At 37.7% G+C, this 22,741-nt stretch overlaps 1 protein-coding gene across 2 annotated transcripts in view; it reads left to right on the top strand.

Moving 5' to 3' along the window:
• Positions 1 to 22,741, top strand: part of XIRP2 (xin actin binding repeat containing 2) — a 370,218-nt gene that overhangs the window by 10,539 nt on the left and 336,938 nt on the right. For both annotated transcript variants that reach the window (XM_055291905.2, XM_055291906.2), the window contains exon 2: positions 12,261 to 12,686. In XM_055291905.2, coding sequence (XP_055147880.1) covers positions 12,279 to 12,686 — 408 coding nt within the window. In that variant the 5' untranslated portion in view covers positions 12,261 to 12,278. The remainder of the gene's footprint in view (positions 1 to 12,260; positions 12,687 to 22,741) is intronic.

The raw sequence follows: 22,741 nt of genomic DNA, 5'->3' as shown, positions 1-22,741 counted from the left end.
GACACTTCTCAAAAGAAGACATTTATGCAGCCAAAAAACACATGAAGAAATGCTCCTCATCACTGGCCATCAGAGAAATGCAAATCAAAACCACAGTGAGATACCATCTCACACCAGTTAGAATGGCCATCATTAAAAAATCAGGAAACAACAGGTGCTGGAGAGGATGTGGAGAAATAGGAACACTTTTACACTGTTGGTGGGACTGTAAACTAGTTCAACCATTGTGGAAGTCAGTGTGGCGATTCCTCAGGGATCTAGAACTAGAAATACCATTTGACCCAGCCATCCCATTACTGGGTATATACCCAAAGGACTATAAATCATGCTGCTACAAAGACACATGCACACGTATGTTTATTGCGGCACTATTCACAATAGCAAAGAGTTGGAACCAACCCAAATGTCCAACAACGATAGACTGGATTAAGAAAATGTGGCACATATACACCGTGGAATACTATGCAGCCATAAAAAATGATGAGTTCGTGTCCTTTGTAGGGACATGGATGAAACTGGAAAACATCATTCTCAGTAAACTATCGCAAGGACAAAAAACCAAACAGCGCATGTTCTCACTCATAGGTGGGAATTGAACAATGAGAACTCATGGACACAGGAAGGGGAACATCACGCTCCGGGGACTGTTGTGGGGTGGGGGGAGGGGGGAGGGACAGCATTAGGAGATACACCTAATGCTAAATGACGAATTAATGGGTGCAGGAAATCAACATGGCACATGGATACATATGTAACAAACCTGCACATTGTGCACATGTACCCTAAAACCCTAAAGTATAATAAAAAAAAAAAAAAAAAAAAAGAAGAAAAAATGTGTTTATACATATGATGGGTTATAGTGAAAACCTACTTTTTTCAGCATTGTATCTTTCATTCTAATAATGTTAATTGAGCCCCAATTTTGTGCCAGGCAGTGTGTTAGAAGCGAAGGATAAACTATTGAACAAAAACTGGGATGCACCTTGCCAACATAGAATTTTCAAGTTAGGGAACAGACATTAATAAAATAGCTACAAAAACAAATGTGTAATTGTAGTTTTGACAATGTGAACAATGAAGAACATATTTTGAGGGTGCTAAAATAGTGAGCTATATCATCTTTGGTAAGTCAGGAATGCTTCCCTGAGGGAGTCATGCCTTATGCTGAGTACAGAAGGATAAATAACGGATACCAGCAGAACAGGAGAGAGAAGAGTACTTACGCAGAAGGACAGCATTTGCAAAGGTCCTGTGGCAGGAGAGAAAATAAGAAATGCAAGAGAGTAAAAGGACACAGTGATTAAAGCCTGGAGAGAGGATGAAGGAGAGGAATCATGGTTGAAAATATCTGAAACTACCCAAGCCAACTCCTCACAAGGAAAAATGCAGAGTTCACTACTTTAGTTAGAAGCAAAACATTTTACGTGCTGTATGTGACACTGCAAAACATTTTTATTAAAATGTCCACATTGGTTGTATTATGCCCTGATGCTTCCTTTCAGGTCATTGATTAATCCTGCGGCTTCCACAGTAATTTTTTGTTTCATCCTACCTCAGTCTACCTTGGTACATCTCAGTCTCAATAATTCCACATAGTGGTGCTTAACTTAGCAAAGACAACCACCTGAACTCAAGTTGTCCTTGAGGATTGCTCCCCCAGGGGGATAAATAAGGTGGTAGGCGGGTCCCACCATATCCAGCAACAGGTCTCTGGATCCATGAACAGAAGTAAATTATATGTAAATCAAAGTTTGCTTTCCTCAATTGGAAAGAAGGGGATGCCGTGTCCTGTTGGCAACATTTGCATCAGGATCACTACCTGCCACCTATGTAGTCCCTTTGGGTATTCACTTCAGCTGAATCTTTTTAAAATTAAATGACTTTTGGAATTATATTTTAACATACACAGCCGTCACCCTCTGTTCATTCATACCCAAATTCTGACTTAGCATGCAATTCTCTGAATGCTGGGAAAGCCTTCTCGTTTTATATACAAATGTTGCAGCTTATTATGTGGTCTTTAAGAGATGCCAGCTAATTTTTAATAGAATACAAATACGAGAAAATTACTTGTTAAATATAATAGTGATTAACAAATACTTTTTAAAAACTTGCCAAAGTCATGACTACTACATGGATATACTAAGAAGAAAACAGGGGCTTGCCTTTTATAATTAGTGGATTTTGCTTTATTTCTACATTTATCAAAATGTCTTTAATGGAAAACTGCACCTGTGGATGTTATGAGCAATTTATGCTAAAAGGTTCCCTGGACAAATAAGTTAAAGACAACTTTGAACTACAGTTATATGCCACATAATAACATTTCAGTTAATGACAGACTGCATATACGGTGGTGGTCCCCTAAGACTATAACGGAAGAAAAAAATCCATATTGCCCAGTATTTACTATACCATGTTTTTATAATTGTTATTTTACAGCATACCTTTTCTAAAAACATAAAAGATATATGTAAAAGATTGACTGCAAACAGCCTCAGGCAGGGTCTTCAGTGGGTGTTCCAGAAGAAGGCATTATTATCACCGGAGATGACAGCTCTGTTTCATGTCCGTGCCCCTGAAAACCTTCCAGTGGGACAAGATAGTGATATTGGAGGTGAAAGACAGTGATACTGATGATCCTGACCCTGTATAGGCCTAGGCCAATAATGTATATGTCTTAGTTTTTAATAAAAATTTTTAAAAAGTACAAAACAATAGAAAAAGTTTATAAAATAAAGATATAAAGAAAAAATTTTCTACAGTGGTACAATGTGTTCAGAATTTTAAGCTAAGTGTTATTAAGAGTCAAAAAATTTTAAAAATTAAAAAGTTTATAAAGTAAAAAAGCTATAGTAAGTTAAGGTTAATTTGTTATTGAAGAAAGAAAAATCTCTTTTATAAATTTAATGTCACCTATGTATATATAATGTTTATAAAGTCTACAGCAGGAGTGTACAGTAATTTCCTAGGCCTTCACATTTACTCACTGACTCACCCAGAGCAACTTCTAGTCCTGCAGGCTCCGTTAATGATAAGTTCCCCATACAGGTATAATACATTTTGTCTTTTATACTATATTTTTACTGTACCTTTTCTATGTTTAGAACACAAATACTTACTATCTGTTATACTGCCTACAGCATTCAGTACAATAACGTGCTGTACAGCTTTTAGCCTAGGAGCAAAGGCTATACCGTATTGGCTAGATGTGTAGTAAGCTATACCCTTAAGCTATACCTTCTAGGTTTGTGTAAGTACACTCTGTGATCTTCTTACAATGATGAAATTGACAAACAATACATTGCTCAGAACATTAAGCAACACACTGCTGTCCTTGTACTTCTTTCTTTCTGAAAGACTTTTCAAAGCATTTAATAAGGGCGTGCATGTTGTAGTTCTCCCAGAATGGGATTTCTATTAGGCTTCTTAAACTTATTTTTCCATGTAATTCTTTCTGCACCGTTTCTGAAAAACATTCTGCAAGACTAGCACTCAATGGCCCTAGGGAAGTGTGCCTTCTGCCCTGTTGCTGCCATTCCCTGATCAGGGAATATGGGAAGAAGAGTTTCTCCAATCTCATGTCCCATGGCAAAACTGTTGGTCATAGAGGGAATGGTGGCATGCATCACCATTGACAATACTGAAAACATATCACTATGACCTACTGTTAGAATTAGAGAGCAGATATCTCATTATGCAATAGGATTGTAGCAGTCGGGGTCCAATCAGGAAAAAGAAGCCACACGTAAGTTAAACAAGATAAGTTAATATGAAGAATTAACAACTATGATAGAAGAATAGGTATTAGCTACAAAGAAAGTCAATTCACTAGCCTCAGGCTGAGGGAGAGCAACCAAGGAAAGACAAACTGGCAAAGGATCCAGACTTTCATGGAGAAGGTGTGGTTCAGCCCACTGGAGAGCAGGAAGCTTTTTGGTTTAGCCAGGCTAGAGCTGACCCGGAGTTTCCAGACTAGCAATAGACCACCTTTCAGAGGCAGGCCAAGCAGACAATCAGCAGCTGGTGGCAAGGCCATGCAGTGGGGGTTGGAGCACCTCTCTAGGCAATAGACTTTCAAAGCACATGGGCTATGCAGGGGCTTGCAGAGAGAGAAGCAGATCTGAGTTTATCTCTTAGGACACATGCAGGTGGCACGCAGGATACTCAGGGGCTTATAGAATCAAAAGCTGCTCCCTATGTGACCCTCCAGACCACAGGCAGCTGTATGGTTTGTGTCCATGAGAAGGCAGCTGTAGAGAAGTTATTTCCTGGCCCAGGCTATAAGATCATTCTATGACTATAGTTGGGCAGGCTCCACATTGTTCTCATGCTCATGACTGCTGATATCCAGCCCAGGTAGGAAATTTCAGGAAGACTCTTCCTCTTGCAGTGTCCCTCCGGTGTTTGCTGAGAAAGCTAACCATTGTGCTCACATTAAATGAGAAGTGCTTAAAGGGATTCAGTTATTTATCAAGGAACATATGTTGAAGAGTGCATTGGAGCTGAGAGGTAGTAGATTGAAAACTCACACAGGTATGTTGCTTATTCATAATAGTGGATCTTGCAGCACAATGCATTGCCATCCTATGCCACTGCACAGTGTGAATGCTGGTACTACTGTCTGTTTCCCACCTTCTCCTACAATTGGAGTAAAACTTGGAGTAGTGACTACCTAATCACTTTTTTATCCGTTTAGTTTTTAACATTTTATTTTGAAATAATTATAGATTCATTGGACATTGCAAAGATAGTAGAGAGAGATCTTTTGCATGATTTATCTAGTTTCCTTCAATAATTCCATCTTACATAATTATAGTACATAATAAAAATCAGGAAATTGAAATTGACGCTATATACACTAATAGTACTGTGCCATTTATCACCTATGCAGATTCCTGTAACCACCACAGCAATCAAGACACAGAACTTTCCTACTACCACACAGATCTCCCTGTGTTACCCCTTTATAGTGAAGTCCACCCCAATATGTCTCATCCATTCACAATCTCTGAGAACCACTAATCTGTTTTGCACATTTGTAATTTTGTCATTTCAAGAATGTTATCGAAATGGTATTTTATAGTATGTGACCTTTTGAGATTGGCTTTTTTCACCTAGAATAGCACCCTTACATGGATAGCTGAATAATGTTTTTAATCCACCCCACAATCTCTGTCTTTTCATTTTTATGCTTTGGACATTTACGTTTTATGTAATAATTTGAAATTCTGGGGCTTAAGTCTGAAATTTAAGTTTGTCTTCTCTGTTCCCTCTGTTGTATGTTTCTCTCTTTCATTTTTCGTGTCTCTCTATGAGTTACTTAAATATTTCTTAGAACACATTTTGATTTGGCTATAGTGTTTTCTAACACACCTCAAGTATGATGGATTTTTAGTAGTTCCCCTAAATACATGTTATACACAAAAAGCTTATCACAGTCTATTGGTATTAGCATTCTGCAGTTTGAATGAAGTATAGCTGTTACCATTTGTTCTGAAAATATTCCAATCAATAGAAAAAGAGGGAATCCTTCCTAACTCATTTTATGAGGCCAGCATCATCCTGATACCAAAGCCTGGAAAAGACACAACCAAAAAAGAGAATTTTAGACCAATATCCTTGATGAACATTGATGCAAAAATCTTCAATAAAATACTGGCAAACTGAATCCAGCAGCACATCAAAAAGCTTATCCACCATGATCAAGTGGGCTTCATCCCTGGGATGCAAGGCTGGTCCAACATACACAAATCAATAAATGTAATCCAGCATATAAACAGAACCAAAGACAAAAACCACATGATTATCTCAATAGATGCAGAAAAGGCCTTTGACAAAATTCACCAATCCTTCATGCTAAAAACTCTCAATAAACTAGGTATTGATGGGACATATCTCAGAATAATAAGAGCTATCTATGACAAACCCACAGCCAATATGATACTGAATGGACAAAAACTGGAAGCATTCCCTTTGGAAACTGGCACAAGACAAGGATGCCCTCTTTCACCACTCCTATTCAACATAGTGTTGGAAGTTCTGGCCAGGGCAATTAGGCAGAAGAAGGAAATAAAGGGTATTCAATTAGGAAAAGAGGAAGTCAAATTGCCCCTGTTTGCAGATGACATGATTGTATATCTAGAAAACCCCATTGCCTCAGCCCCAAATCTCCTTAAGCTGATAAGCAACTTCAGCAAAGTCTCAGGATACAAAATCAATGTACAAAAATCACAAGCATTCTTATACACCAATAGCAGACAAACAGAGAGCCAAATCATGAGTGAACTCCCATTCACAATTGCTTCAAAGAGAATAAAATACCTAGGAATCCAACTTAGAAGGGATGTGAAGGACCTCTTCAAGGAGAACTACAAACCACTGCTCAATGAAATAAAAGAGGATACAAATGGAAGAACATTGCATGCTCATGGGTAGGGAGAATCAATATCATGAAAATGGCCATACTGCCCAAGGTAATTTATAGATTCAGTGCCATCCCCATCAAGCTACCAATGACTTTCTTTACAGAATTGGAAAAAAATAAAGTTCATATGGAATCAAAAAAGAGCTCACATCGCCAAGTCAATCCTAAGCCAAAAGAACAAAGCTGGAGGCATCACGCTACCTGACTTCAAACTATACTACAAGGCTACAGTAACCAAAACAGCATGGTACTGGTACCAAAACAGAGATATAGATCAATGGAACAGAACAGAGCCCTCAGAAATAATGCCGCATATCTACAACCATCTGATCTTTGACAAACCTGACAAAAACAAGCAATGGGGAAAGGATTCCCTATTTAATAAATGGCGCTGGGAAAACTGGCTAGCCATATGTAGAAAGCTGAAACTGGATCCCTTCCTTACATCTTATACAAAAATTAATTCAAGATGGATTAAAAACTTACATGTTAGATCTAAAACCATAAAAACCCTAGAATAAAACCTAGGCAATACCATTCAGGACATAGGCGTGGGCAAGGACTTCATGTCTAAAACACCAAAAGCAATGGCAACAAAAGCCAAAATTGACAAATGGGATCTAATTAAACTAAAGAGCTTCTACACAGCAAAAGAAACTACCGTCAGAGTGAACAGGCAACCTACAGAATGGGAGAAAATTTTCACAACCTATTCATCTGACAAAGGGCTAATATCCAGAATCTACAATGAACTCAAACAAATTTACAAGAAAAAAACAAACAACCCCATCAAAAAGTGGGCGAAGGATATGAACAGACACTTCTCAAAAGAAGACATTTATGCAGCCAAAAAACACATGAAAAAATGCTCATCATCACTGGCCATCAGAGAAATGCAAATCAAACCACAATGAGATACCATCTCACACCAGTTAAAATGGCGATCCTTAAAAAGTCAGGAAACAACAGGTGCTGGAGAGGATGTGGAGAAATAGGAACACTTTTACACTGTTGGTGGGACTGTAAACTAGTTCAACCATTGTGTAAGTCAGTATGGCGATTCCTCAGGGATCTAGAGCTAGAAATACCATTTGACCCAGCCATCCCATTACTGGGTATATACCCAAAGGATTATAAATCATGCTGCTATAAAGACACATGCACACGTATGTTTATTGCGGCACTATTCACAATAGCAAAGACTTGGAACCAACCCAAATGTCCAACAATGATAGACTGGATTAAGAAAATGTGGCACATCTACACCATGGAATACTATGCAGCCATAAAAAATGATGAGTTCATGTCCTTTGTAGGGGCATGGATGAAGATAGAAACCATCATTCTCAGTAAACTATCGCAAAGACAAAAAACCAAACACCGCATGTTCCCACTCATAGGTGAGAATTGAACAATGAGAACTCATGGACACAGGAAGGGGAATATCACACTCTGGGGACTGTTGTGGGGTGGGGGGAGGGGGGAGGGATAGCATTAGGAGATATACCTAATGCTAAATGACGAGTTAATGGGTGCAGCACACCAATATGGCACATGTATACATATGTAAAAACCGGCACATTGTGCACTTGTACCCTAAAACTTATAGTAACAATAAAATAAAATAAAATAAACTTTACCTCCTTTATCCCTTTGCCCTCCCTAGTTTATAACATAATTGTGTTTTTTAACTTCTCCACAGGTATTGAGAATATCAGACAACATTATACTCCTAGCTTCCACCTTCCATCATAATTTAGAAACTACAAGAGGAGAAAGAATGTATGCTATTATTTATTCATGTTTTCCTCTTTCTGTTCTTTCTTCCTTCCTGATATTTCAAGATTCCTTCTTTCATCATTTCCTTTGTTGTTCAAGAATACCCCTTAGCCAATTTTTTAAGATAGGTTTACCAGCAACAAAGTCTTCTTAGTTTTCCTTTGTCTGAGAATGTGTTTATTTTTTCTTCGTTATTGAAAGATCATTTTGTTAGACATAGAATTTGGAGTTGGCAGTTAGTTTCTTTTAACACTTGAAAAATATTGTGCTCTCACCTTCTGGTCTTTATGGTTTCTGATGAGAAACTTGCTGTCATTCAGATTGTTCTTTTTGTATAAGCAAGGTGCCATTTCTTTCTCACTGCTTTTTGGAACTGAGAGGCAATAGATTGAAAACTGACACAGGTATGTTGCTTATTCATAATGGTGAATTTTGCAGCACAGTGCGTTACCATCCTATGCCACCGCGCAATGTGAATGCTGGTACTACGGTCTTTGTTTCCCACCTTCTACAACTGGAATAAAACTGGGAGTAGTCACTACCAGGATTTTTTTTATTTTGTTTCCTGAAATTAGATTATGATGTGTCTTGGTAGTTACCTCAGTTTCTTGAATTACAGATTTATATCTTTTGCCAAATTTGGAAAAAATTTATCCATGAATTTTTTGGACTATTTTTTAAGCCCCACTGTCTTTCTCTTTTTCTGGAAATCCAATGACATGAATTTTAGATCTTTTTTATAGTCCAACTTGTCTCTTAGTTTCTATTCTTCTTTCCCTCTATATTCTGTTTTGTTCAGGTTTGATACTTTGTATCATCGTATCTTCAAATTCACTGATCCTTTCCTTTTGCCCTTTTCATTTTGCTAAGTCCATCCAATGAGTTTTTAAATGTTGGTTATGTCTATCTCAATTATAAAATTTTAATTTGTTTCTTCTTTATGTCTTCCATTTGTTTGCTAAGGCTTTCCACCTTTTCCACTTTTTTTTTAAGCATGTTTGTGATTCTTCACTAAAGCAATTTTGTAATGGCTACTCAAAAATTCTTGTGAGATCGTTGCAACACCTGTATCATGTCAGTGTTGGTGTCTGTTGATTGTTTTCTGCTTTGGTTTAGGTCTTTGGTGGCTCTTGATATGAGTGATTTTTCAAGTGTATCTTGGATATTTTGTCAATTACGTTGTGAAGCTCTGCATCTTACTTATGTATTTCTGACCTTTGACTCCCTGAAGAAGGGTGTTCAGTGACTGTTTTGTGGAGGTGGGATATTGGGCTCCCCATTATTCCTCCAATGCCATCACCCCTGCTGGCTGGAAAGTTGGGAGGCCCCTCTTTATTGCTCTCCTTGTAGCCTCCACTGACATCATTGCCAGAAGGAAGCTCTAGATACCAGTGGGGATGGACAAAGTTCTAGTTACCAACTCTGTCCTCTGACACACAAATGGAAGAGGAGAAGATCTTGATACCGCTAGGTGGGGTAGAAGTACAGGATCTTCACATGGCTTCTACTGACATCTTCTAGAGGAACCCCGTCACCATCAAGTGGGAACAAAAATCCTGGCCCCCACTGGGTCTTCTCTAATATGAAAATAGTTGGAGAGAGAGACAGCAAGGGGCAAAAAGTCAGAAGTTTAGACTTACCACTCAGCCTTTGCTGATGGGAGTAAGGGTTTAGTTGTGGTTTTTCATGTTGTTTGCCTGGTGTATGGTACTTATGGCCTAGAAGTGTCCTGTCTTTCTAGGCTGACACTTTTCAGCTTATTTGGCTAGAGAAAGCAGGTTTTCCTGGGGAAATTTCATTTTCTTCCCCCTTAGGACTTTCTGAGTTACTGGTTCTTCCCACTACCAGTTCTGTATATATGAAGCAAAAAGAAATCCCTGGGAATTCACCGCCATATTGTTCCTCAGGTCCCAAGGTTCCTAGGCAGTTTGCCTTCTCTCTACTTTTCAAAGTCCTCATGTTTATTTCATGTGCCCAATTTCCAGGGGTTTTAGCTGTATTTAGTAGGAGAAATTGAGAGAAAGAAGTATGTCTATTCCAACTTGATCCAGAAACAGATGTTCCAAATCAGTTTCAATTATTAGGATTTCCTTTTCTACATGAGAAAATGGCTTTCCTCCCTAGCTTGCCAGTTTTTCTGCCTCTCAGCTTTCCCTTTCCAACTATATGCGATTGGCTCCAAAACAATTCTTTCATGAAATAATCTTGTGAGGTCACTCCTACCAGCTGTGACAGTGTCTCAACCATTCCCATGTTAATGTGGTCTTTTCTGTCGTCCACACATGAGACACAGACATTAACAGCGTATGTTGTTTAAATTCTCAACATATGCTGATCAGTTTTCCAAACATATTCAGGTCTTCTTTGATCTACTGTTTTATTGAGACTTTCTATAATAAGTGACTAATTCAAACTTACTAATTGGCAATATTAAGGCCAAATTTTCCAGTCTGTTCAGTCTATGGCTTTGTGTCTTAAAATACCCCCCTTTCTTCTTCCAAGCACTATATTAGGAGGCTCTGGTATAGTATCAATATTTGAGTGATTAAAATGATGTTTTAGCCAGAGATAGAGCTGGGAGTGGATTTAACAGTTATTGGGGTGTTGAATACGCACTAGAAGTTTCACGCTTTATCAAATACATTTCTCAAAATAAAGCCATGATGTATATTTTACCAGTGAAGATTTTTCAAGGTCACATAGTTAGTAAAACCCAACCTGGGACCGAACTTCTGCTGTAAGTATGGAGCTATCCAGCAGTCCATGAAACATTAGTACATCATTACATCCATTTATTGGGCAGCACACATTGTCTTTAAAAGCGAAGGAGTTCTGAGTAGAAAATATCACCAGGCAGTTCACATAATTAGGGAAACTATTGTTTAATGAACACAAAGTTTCTTTCTTTTATGTATACATTTATTAATCTAATGTGTGCACTGAGTCCCCGTGCATAAGATACTATTCATAATGTGGCTGGTAGTCAGAGAAATCTGGAGCTATTGTGTTAGCTGACCTTCTGAGACACTTTCTAAGCCTTCATCTGATGTATTGTTTACCAGACCCACTGCGCTGATACTTTTCCAGGAAAATGCCTGATCCTTCAAAAACAAAATTTATTTTGGGTTAGAACAGGAAGTAGCTATTTCTGTGGCAAAAATTAGTGCTAGCATATAATTCTTGCTGCCCATGATGTGTGTGTGTGTGTGTGTTTCTGGTAAGAGTACACTTTGCCATTTTTTTTCTTCCTTATCGTACCACAAAACTCTCTAAAACAAGGTGAAATTCCAATCAGTCTCATAATGAGATGAGAATTGCAAACTCAAAGTACAAAAGATAAACTCCACTGGTTAAGAGGGCAGATCCTGGAGTTCCATAGATGTATTTCAAATCCAGGCTTTGTCACACAGAATCGTGGGCAAATTACTATTTAATTTTCTTACCTGCAAAATAGTAATAATAGTAGCAACTAATTCTTTGTGATAATGTTAGGATTAAAATGAGGTATACATGTAAAGTCATTATCAAAGTGTTTTGCCTGACAACAAAAACTTAATAACTATTAGCTATTAGTCTACTACTTCTGAAGTAAGACTTTAACAGCAACCGATAATTCCAAAGGAAATTTTGAACTGTTACAGGCAGGAAATGAACCATTTTGCTTTCTTGTTAGACTTTGTAAATTGCCCTTTTCTTAGAATATACTAAACAATGAAGTAACATTGTTCAAATTTTATATTTTAAATAATTGTTGGCTGATTTTAGATAAAAGGAAAATGGAAGAAAATCGTGTGTTCTTCACTTTTGTTTCTTTATATTCAAACTGCCATGGCTGTACAAACCACACCTCTCCATAATCTGTGTAATCTAGTTTAACTTATATAACTTTGTGGGGTGAAGTGAAGAGCCAGAAATCGTATGGAATTGTATAGGAAAGTGGGATTTCTTTACTAAGACCCAAACCCCAAGAGCTTGTGCTCCTAGAGTATTTTGAGTCTGAAAATGACTCAGACTCCTGAGTGTATCATTGATAAAAGGATTTTTGATATTGCAGGGCAACCTGGACCCATCCATGTTCCCAATACAGAAGGGCTCCCTCAACCTCCTGAGGCAGAAATGGGAATCTTGTGATTATCAGAGAAGTGAGTGTTATCCCAGGGACAGCCATTGTACAATTTTCCAGCCTCAGGAAAGCAAATTGCTTGAGCCTGAAGGAGAGGTAGTATCAGCACCTGAAACTTTGGATCCCTCAAGTCTGCCCTGCAGTACAGGGGAAGAGAAGTTGAGTTCGAAGCCTGAAGAGAAGGATTCTGTGGACAAGAGTAACAACACCAGGGAATATGGTCAGCCAGAAGTGCTGAAGGAGGATTCCCTGAGCAGTCGGCGCAGGATTGAGCGCTTTTCCATTGCCCTTGATGAGCTGAGGAGTGTGTTTGAGGCTCCTAAGAATGGAAACAAACCAGCTGAGTACGGTGAAAAGGTAAGGAGCCATTGATTGAGAGTCTATGTTTAGACATGACTTCCTTGCCTCGCCTACCATTTATTACTAAGCATGTAATCTTTCCCCCCACCAGTATTCTAGACAGATGTTCTGAAGCCGATATGTAATGCAGTGTGAAATGTGACATCCTCTCCTATTAATTTTCTCTATGGTCTGCTTCAATGTGGACTTGACTTCCTTTTACTTCCATAAAAACAATATTGATATGCCCTCTTATGTTGATGTTTCTGTATGTATATGTCTTATTTCTACAACTAGGTTGTAAATTCCTTAGAGGCACGAACAATTTCTAACCACTCTTTGTACCTCAAACATTTAACAGATGGTGTTGCTGTTAGCCAAAGCTCTATGAGGATTTATCAGTAATGAGGCTGACATGGAATAAATGAAGGCTTTGGAACCACAGTGATCTAGGTTTTAATCCTAAAGCCTGCCATTAACTTCTCTAGCTGAATGACACTTAACCTTAGAAATACAAATGTCTGAATCTGCTACTTTACATGGATCTTATGAAGATTATAGGTAACATATTTTAAACACTAAAGATAGAGTCTGGAATATTTTGTGGTAGGTGATGATCATTCCTCAGCGATTATGGTGTACTATAATGTCACGTATAAAATATGTCTATTAGCTAAAGAGGGCATGTAGCCAAATTTAGGAAACAGGATTAGCAGCATTATTAACTAAGACCACATTGATACTTTTGCAGTAATTAAAAGCAATTACTATTTCAACTGGAATTACTTGAATTTATTACACTCATTAGGGCCTGCACATAAGAGAGATTATAGTTGGATTTTGCAAAGAATTAATAAATGAGCTCAGGTTTTCCTTTAGAAAGCAAACTCCATGCTTTTTTGTTTGTTTATTTGATTTTTTTTTGTTTTACTTGGTTTTCACCTATTGACAGTTTTATCAGGAAAGTACACAGTCCTATTCTTGTTAATGGATAATTAGCCTTCAGAGAAGGCATCACAGAAATAGAAAATTTTTGAAAATCAATTATTTTGCTAATTCTTGCTTCCAGTTGTCTTATTGGGAAATATGTAGTAAGCTACCCTTCTTGAAAATCAAGTAACTCTAATTTGTTTAATGACAATAAAGGATATGAAGTTATATTTATGAGGTTATGTAGAGACTAGAGAATCTCTTAAAACATGCAACCATTTGCTGATCCCTGATTTGAAGATTTTCTTTTTCTGTTTCACAGGTGCAATCCTTTTTGTTTATACTTTTATATCTTTTAGATGAATGTTTAGGGATTGGGGTACACAACACAGATAGTTACAATGTCATTTATTTTTTATCTTTATAAATTAAGAAAAGTAAAGCCACAGAAAATAATTTCCATTCAATCTTTGTTGACTTTACTGTAATAATTTTGAGCATTTACCCAAGATAACTGACAAAAGAAATGACCAAAAGTAGAAAAGCCATCTATATAAATGATGTGATATAACCTACTCTCGTCTGGATGAGATGCAACTGCTTATATACAACAGTAAGATAATAACACATTAATGAGTTTCTGATTTAAATGTGAGATTACTAATATTCAGCACGATAGGTGGTTTGCCATCTAGTAACTATAAAAATAATTATGAAAAGAACCAGATATATTAAAACCACCATTTGCCTTGTAAAAATGAGATTAATTTAGTATATGTAACATACTGTTTTAAATATTCTAAGGTTCTATGTCATAATATGGTATTTCCATAAATGTATGAAACAAGATTGATGCATTTAAAAATTTCTTATCCATAGAAGACACATAATTTTTAGAATCAGTTCACATAAAAAGTGTTAGGAATGTTTGCAAACTTATTTTCTATATAAATTCTACAACAAAGGGGATGAGAAGAAAAAGAACAAAGAGAAGTCAATGAGGAATTAACTTGTTTTCTCCAAGTGAATATTTTGTTATATTATTAGACATGTAAAAAGAATTCTAGTTCAACCAAATTTAAAATTATATATTTCATCCCATCGCATATTGATTATATACAACTTAATTCTTAGTTTTTATAGATGCTTTTTTCTTTCTCATGTGACCACTTTATATTATTTAGTGCTTCATTATAAAGTCATGATACGATATTTATTTGCATAAATCATCTAAAAAATTCTGGCTATTTTATAACTCTGACATTTATGTTTTTGGAGACTATTGAGATATTGGGGATGTGGAAAAAGGTATTCAATATTTATTAAACTTAAAGCAAGGACAGAAAATAATTTCAAACAAGGAAAATCTTTTGTAACTAGTAAATCGTCTCAACCATAAGGAACAATAAACTACATTTTAATGTTGCTATGGATGGAAACCCTTCAGTAATAGGCACTTGGTTTATAAAATTTGTAAAATAATTGCAGTAAATTGAGAGCTTGTAGGATTTTTAAAGGTATGGAATATGATGTATATGTACATCTATTTACAAGTAAATATACATACACATACATATATACAGATACATTATATATACATACATGTATATATAACTATACATTTTAATGTATTTTTCTATAATATATGTGTGTGTATGTATATTTACTTGTAAGTGGATGTACATTACAATTAGACATTATATGTGTGTATAATATATGTATATATGTGTATATACACTGTTTTTAATCTAAATATTTGTCAGCAAACAGAAGGGAAATGTACCTATTAATTATAATGTGTCTGTTTAAGGAGAGTTTGGCCAGACAAACATTTATTACTAGGAAAAGGGATCTACAAAACCCTTAATATTTTTCTCAAAAGGCCAGGCACAGTGGCTCACACCTGGTTTCCCAGCACTTTGGGAAACCTGAGACAGGAGAATCACTTGTTGCCAGGGGTTCAAGAACAGCCCAAGCAACATAGCAAAACTGTGTCTCTACAAATATTTAAAAATTAGCTGGCTTGGGAGTCTGAGTCAGGAGGATCCCTGGAGCCCATGAGCAAGGGGTTGCTATGATTGCACCACTGCATTCCATCCTGGGTGACAGAGTGAGACTCCATCAACAAGCAAACAAACATTATTTTCTATAAGTGTGCAAGGTCATTAAAAAGAGATATCAATACCTAAAACATTCACTATTTCAGAGTCTTTGTTAAAACAATTTATTCTAAAATAATTACAATAGAAAATCAGTGAGAAATTCTTAAAATAATTTTTTCATCTTATAATTTTCCAAAATCAGCACAACCTATTGTCATTTCAAAAACACCCTGTTAAAACAACTTAGAATGAAGATTTAAACTGAATATTTTCATGCTTATGAGGCAGACTATAATCCAAAGATACAAATTCATGTAAGCATCCTCTCAAATAAATGATGTAGAACATAATTTTAAGAGTTTTTAAGAATTTACAAAAATTTGTTGCAAAATTACAAATCTTTGAGAGAATGTCACATCCATTTGTAACACTAAGAAATACATTGTTATTATGTAATTTGTCAATAGCATTTGCTGTGTAACAAACAACCCCAAAATTAGTGGGGTTAGAACATTAGTGGCTTTACAATTGTTTAGAAGTCTCCGATGAGCTTGGCAGTTCATCTGATCTTGTCTGATGTCACTCATGTGTCTATGGTCAGCTGCAAAGTCAGCAGGAGTCTGGCTACTTTAGGATGACAACAGAGCTGGGACAACTCAACTCTGTATCTCTCCTCCTCAGGTAGGTTACCCAGATGTATAGACAGGTCATATAAGGCTTTTTTTGTTGTTTTTTTTATATACTTTAAGTTCTAGGGTACATGTGCACAATGTGCAGGTTTGTTACATATGTATTCATGCGCCGTGTTGGTGTGCTGCACCCATTAACTCGTCATTTGCATTAGGTATATCTCCTAATGCTATCCCTCCCCCTTCCTGCCACCCCATGACAGGCCCCGGTGTGTGATGTTCCCCTTCCTGTGTCCAAGTGTTCTCGTTGTTCAATTCCCGCCTATGAGTGAGAACATGCAGTGTTTGATTTTTTTTCCTTGTGATAGTTTGCTGAGAATGATGGTTTCCATCTTCATCCATGTCCCTACAAAGGACATGAACTCATCCTTTTTTATGGCTGTATTCCATGTGTATATGTGTACACCAGTATTCCATGGTGTATATTTGCCACATTTACTTAATCCGGCCTATCATTGATGGACATTTGCATTGGTTCCAAGTCTTTGCTATTGTGAATAGTGCCGCAATAAACATATGTGTGCATATGTCTTTATAGCAGCATGATTTATAATCCTTTGGGTATATACCCAGTAATGGGATGGCTGGGTCAAATGGTATTTCTACTTCTAGATCCTTGAGGAATGGCCACACTGTCTTCCACAGTGGTTGAACTGGTTTACAGTCCCACCAACAGTGTAAAAGTGTTCCTATTTCTCCACATCCTCTCCAGCACCTGTTGTTTCCTGACTTTTTAATGATCGCCATTCTAACTGGTGTGAGATGGTATCTCGTGGTTTTGATTTGCATTTCTCTGATGGCCAGTGATGATGAGCATTTTTTCATGTGTCTGTTGGCTGCATAAACGTCTTCTTTTGAGAAGTGCCTGTTCATATCCTTCACCCACTTTGTGACAGGATTATTTGTTTTTTTCTTGTAAGTTTGTTTGAGTTCTTTGTAGATTCTGCATATTAGCCCTTTGTCAGATGAGTAGATTGCAAAAATTTTCTCCCATTCTGTAGGTTGTCTGTTCACTCTGATGGTAGTTGCTTTTGCTGTGCAGAAGTTCTTTAGTTTAATTAGATCCCATTTGTCAATTTTGGCTTTTGTTGCCATTGCTTTTGGTGTTTTAGACATGAAGTCCTTGCCCATTCCTATATCCTGAATGGTATTGCCTAGGTTTTCTTCTAGGGTTTTTATGGTTTTATGTCTAACATTTAACTGTTTAATCCACCTTGAATTAATTTTTTGTATAAGGTGTAAGGAAGGGATCCAGTTTCAGATTTCTACATATGGCTAGCTAGTTTTCCCAGCACCATTTATTAAACAGGGAATCCTTTCCCCATTTCTTGTTTTTGTCAGGTTTGTCAAAGATCAGCTGGTTGTAGATGTGTGCTATTATTTCTGAGGGTTCTGTTCTGTTCCATCGGTCTATGTCTCCGTTTTGGTACCAGTACCATGCTGTTTTGGTTACTATAGTCTTGTAGTATAGTTTGAAGTCAGGTAGCGTGATGCCTCCAGCTTTGTTCTTTTGGCTTAGGATTGTCTTGGCAATATAGGCCCTTTTTTGGTTCCATATGAACTTTAAAGTAATTTTTTCCAATTCTCTGAAGAAAGTCATTGGTAGCTTGATGGGGATGGCATTGAATCTATAAATTACCTTGGGCAGTATGGCCATTTTCATGATATTGATTCTTCCTATCCATGAGCATGGAATGTTCTTCCATTTGTTTGTGTCCTCTTTTATTTCATTGAGCAGTGGTTTGTAGTTCTCCTTGAAGAGGTCCTTCATATCCCTTGTAAGTTGGATTCCTAGGTATTTTATTCTCTTTGAAGCAATTGTGAATGGGAGTTCACTCATGATTTGGCTCTCTGTTTGTCTGCTATTGGTGTATAAGAATGCTTGTGATTTTTGCACATTGATTTTGTATCCTGAGAATTTGCTGAAATTGCTTATCACCTTAAGGAGATTTTGGGCTGAAATGATGGGGTTTTCTAAATATACAATCATGTCATCTGCAAACAGGGATACTTTGACTTCCTCTTTTCCTAATCGAATACGCTTTATTTCTTTCTCTTGCCTGATTGCCCTGGCCAGAACTTCCAACACTATGTTGAATAGGAGTGGTGAGAGAGGGCATTCCTGTCTTGTGCCAGTTTTCAAAGGGAATGCTTCCAGTTTTTGTCCATTCAGTATGGTATTGGCTGTGGGTTTGTCATAAATAGCTCTTATTATTTTGAGATATGTCCCATCAATACTTAGTTTATTGATTTAGTGTGAAGGGCTGTTGAATTTTGTCAAGGCCTTTTCTGCATCTATTGAGATAATCATGTGGTTTTTATCTTTGGTTCTGTTTATATGCTGGATTACATTTATTGATTTATGTATGTTGAACCAGCCTTGCATCCCAGGGATGAAGCCCACTTGATCATGGTAGATAAGCTTTTTGATGTGCTACTGGATTCAGTTTGCCAGTATTTTATTGAGGATATATGCATTGATGTTCATCAGGGATATTGGTCTAAAATTCCCTTTTTTTGTTATGTCTCTGTCAGACTTTGGTATCACGATGATGCTGGCCTCATAAAATGAGTTAGGGAGGATTCCCTCTTTTTCTATTGATTGGAATAGTTTCAGAAGGAATGGTACCAACTGCTCCTTGTACCTCTGGTAGAATTCAGCTGTGAATCCGTCTGGTCCTGGACCTTTTTTGGTTGGTAGGCTATTAATTATTGCCTCAACTTCAGAGCCTGTTATTGGTCTATTCAGGGATTCAAGTTCTTCCTGGTTTAGTCTTGGGAGGATGTATGTGTCGAGGAATTTATCCATTTCTTCTAGATTTTCTAGTTTATTTGCGTAGAGGTGTTTATAGTATTCTCTGATGGTAGTTTGTATTTCTGTGGGATTGGTGGTGATATCCCCTTTATCATTTTTTATGGCATCTATTTGAGTCTTCCTTTCTTCTTTATTAGTCTTGCTAGCCGTCTATCAATTTTGTTGGTCTTTTCAATAAACCAGCTCTTGGATTCATTGATTTTTTTAAGGATTTTTTGTGTCTGTATTTTCTTCAGTTCTGCTCTGATCTTAGTTATTTCTTGCCTTCTGCTAGCTTTTGAATGTGTTTGCTCTTGCTTCTCTAGTTCTTTTAATTGTGATGTTAGGGTGTCAATTTTAGATCTTTCCTGCTTTCTCTTGTGGGCATTTAGTGCTATCAATTTCCCTCTACACACTGCTTTGAATGTGTCCCAGAGATTCTGGTATGTTGTGTCTTTGCTCTCATTGGTTTCAAAGAACATCTTTATTTCTGCCTTCATTTCATCATGTACCCAGTAGTCATTCAGGAGCAGGTTGTTCAGTTTCCATGTAGTTGAGTGGTTTTGAGTGAGTTTCTTAATCCTGAGCTCTAGTTTGGTTGCACTGTGGTCTGAAAGATAGTTGGTTATAATTTCTGTTCTTTTACATTTGCTGAGGAGTGCTTTACTTCCAACTATGTGGTCAATTTTGGAATAAGTGTGATGTGGTGCTGAGAAGAATGTATATTCTGTCGATTTGGGGTGGAGAGTTCTGTAGATGTCTATTAGGTCCACTTTGTGCAGAGCTGAGTTCAATTCCTAGATATCCTTGTTAACTTTCTGTCTCATTGATCTGTCTAATGTTGACAGTGCGGTTTTAAATTCTCCCATTATTATTGTGTGGGAGTCTAAGTCTCTTTGTAGGTCTCTAAGGACTTGCTTTATGAGTTTGGTTGCTCCTGTACTGGGTGCATATATATTTAGGATAGTTAGCTCTTCTTGTTGTATTGATCCCTTTACCATTATGTAATGGCCTTCTTTGTGTCTTTTGATCTTTGTTGGTTTAAAGTCTGTTTTCTCAGAGACTAGGATTGCAACCCCTACCTTTTTTTGTTTTCCATTTGCTTGGTAGATCTTCCTCCATCCCTTTATTTTGAGCCTATGTGTGTCTCTGCACAGGAGATGGGTCTCCTGAATACAGCACACTGATTGGAGCATTTAGCGCGTTTCAATTTAAAGTTAATGTTGTTATATGTGAATTTGATCCTGTCATTATGATGTTATTTGGTTATTTTGCTCATTAGTTGATGTGGTTTCTTCCTAGTATCGATGGTCTTAATAATTTGTCATGTTTTTTCAGTGGCTGGTACCGGTTGTTCCTTTCCATGTTTAGTGCTTCCTTCAGGAGCTCTTGTAGGGCAGGCCTGGTGGTGACAAAATCTCTCAGCATTTGCTTGTCTGTAAAGTATTTTATTTCTCCTTCACTTATGAAGCTGAGTTTGGCTGGATATGAAATTCTGGGTTGAAAATACTTGTCTTTAAGAATGTTGATTTGGTCCCCACTCTCTTCTGGCTTGTAGAGTTTCTGCCGAGAGATCAGCTGTTAGTCTGATGGGCTTCCCTTTGTGAGTAGCTCAACCTTTCTCTCTGGCTGCCCTTAACATTTTTTCCTTCATTTCAACTTTGGTGAGTCTGACAATTATGTGTCTTGGAGTTGCTCTTCCCGAGGAGTATCTTTGTGGTGTTCTCTGTATTTCCTGAGTCTGAACACTGGCCTGCCTTGATAGGTTGGGGAAGTTCTCCTGAATAATGTCCTGCAGAGTGTTTTCCAACTTGGCTCCATTCTCCCCGTCACTTTCAGGTACACCAATCAGACGTAGATTTGGTCCTTTCACATAGTCCCACATTTCTTGGAGGCTTTGTTCATTTCCTTTTACTCTTTTTCTCTAAACTTCTCTTCTCACTTCATTTATTTCATTTGTTCTTCAATCACTGATAACCTTTCTTCCAGTTGATCGAATCGGCTACTAAAGCTTGTGCATTCATCACATAGTTCTCATGCCATGTTTTTCAGCTCCATCAGGTCATTTAAGGACTTCTCTACTTTGGTTATTCTAGTTAGCCATTAGTCTAATCTTTTTTAAGGTTTTTATCTTCTTTGCGATGGATTCGAACTTCCTCCTTTAGCTCAGAGAAGTTTGATCATCTGAAGCTTTCTCTCAACTCGTCAAATTCATTCTCCATCCAGTTTTGTTCTGTTGCTGGCGAGGAGCTGTGTTCCTTTGGAGGAGAGGAGGGGCTCTGATTTTTATAATTTTCAGCTTTTCTGCTCTGTTTTTTCCCCATCTTTGTGGTTTTATCTACCTCTGGTCTTTGATGATGGTAATGTACAGATGGGAATTTGGTGTGGATGTCTTTTCTGTTTATTAGTTTTCCTTCTAACAGACAGGACCCTCAGCTGCAGGTCTGTTGGAGTTTGCTGGAGGTCCACTCCAGACCCTGTTTGCCTGGGTATCAACAGCAGAGGCTGCAGAACAGCGAATATTGCTGAACAGCAAATGTTGCTGCCTGATCTTTCCTCTGGAAGCTTTGTCTCAGAGGGTTACCTTGCCATGTGAAGTGTCAATCTGCCCTAACTGGAGGATGCCTCCCAGTTATGCTACTCAGGGGTCAGGGACCCACTTGAGGAAGCAGTCTGTCCGTTCTCAGATCTCAAACTCCATTCTGGGAGAACCACTACTCACTTCAAAGCTGTCAGACAGGGATGTTTAAGTCTGCAGAAGTTTCTGCTGCCTTTTGTTCAGCTATGCCTTGCCCGGAGAGGTGGAGTCTACAGAGGCAGGCAGGCCTCCTTGAGCTGTGGTGGGCTCCACCCAGTTCGAGCTTCCTGGCAGCTTTGTTTACCTACTCAAGCCTCAGCAATGGTGGGTGCCCCTCCCCCAGCCTCACTGCTGTCTTGCAGATCAATCTCAGACTGCTGTGCTAGCAATGAGTGAGGTTCCGTGGGCATGGGACCCTCTGAGCCAGGCATGGGATATAATCTCCTGGTGTGCCATTTGCTCAGTTGGAAATGCAGAAATCACCCATCTTCTGTGTCACTCACGCTGGCAGCTGTAGACGGGAGCTCTTCCTATTCAGCCGTCTTGGAACCACCCCAGGTCATAGAAGTTTTAAGAGGGAAAGTAGGAACACATGAGGCCTGTGGAGGGCTATATTCAGAATTTGCACATTACTTCTCTATGTTCTTTTGATCAAAGTAGCCACAAAGCAAGCCAGATTAAAAGTGTACTGACATAGACTCCACCTCTTGACAGAAGGAAATGCAAATTTGCATTTGCAAAGGGAAATAGATAGTAGGAGGAGAATAATTGCAGCCATTTTGCAAACACTCTCCCACAGATAAGTTTAACTAAATACATGCAAAAATCAGGATCATTTAATGTATCATGAATTAACCATAAACAGTAGAAGGATCCAAGCTGACAAGTATTTGTGGATGAAACTCATGACTTATTCTTCACTTAGATTCAAGTAAGTGACTACTGTGGTGATAGTTATTTTGATAGGCAGAATAACAAAG

Source organism: Symphalangus syndactylus, chromosome 9 (assembly GCF_028878055.3).
Source record: "Symphalangus syndactylus isolate Jambi chromosome 9, NHGRI_mSymSyn1-v2.1_pri, whole genome shotgun sequence".
NCBI classification, from domain to species: Eukaryota; Metazoa; Chordata; class Mammalia; order Primates; family Hylobatidae; genus Symphalangus; species Symphalangus syndactylus.
Note: the sequence above shows the minus strand (reverse complement) of the source record. Positions and strands in the feature narration are given on the sequence as shown.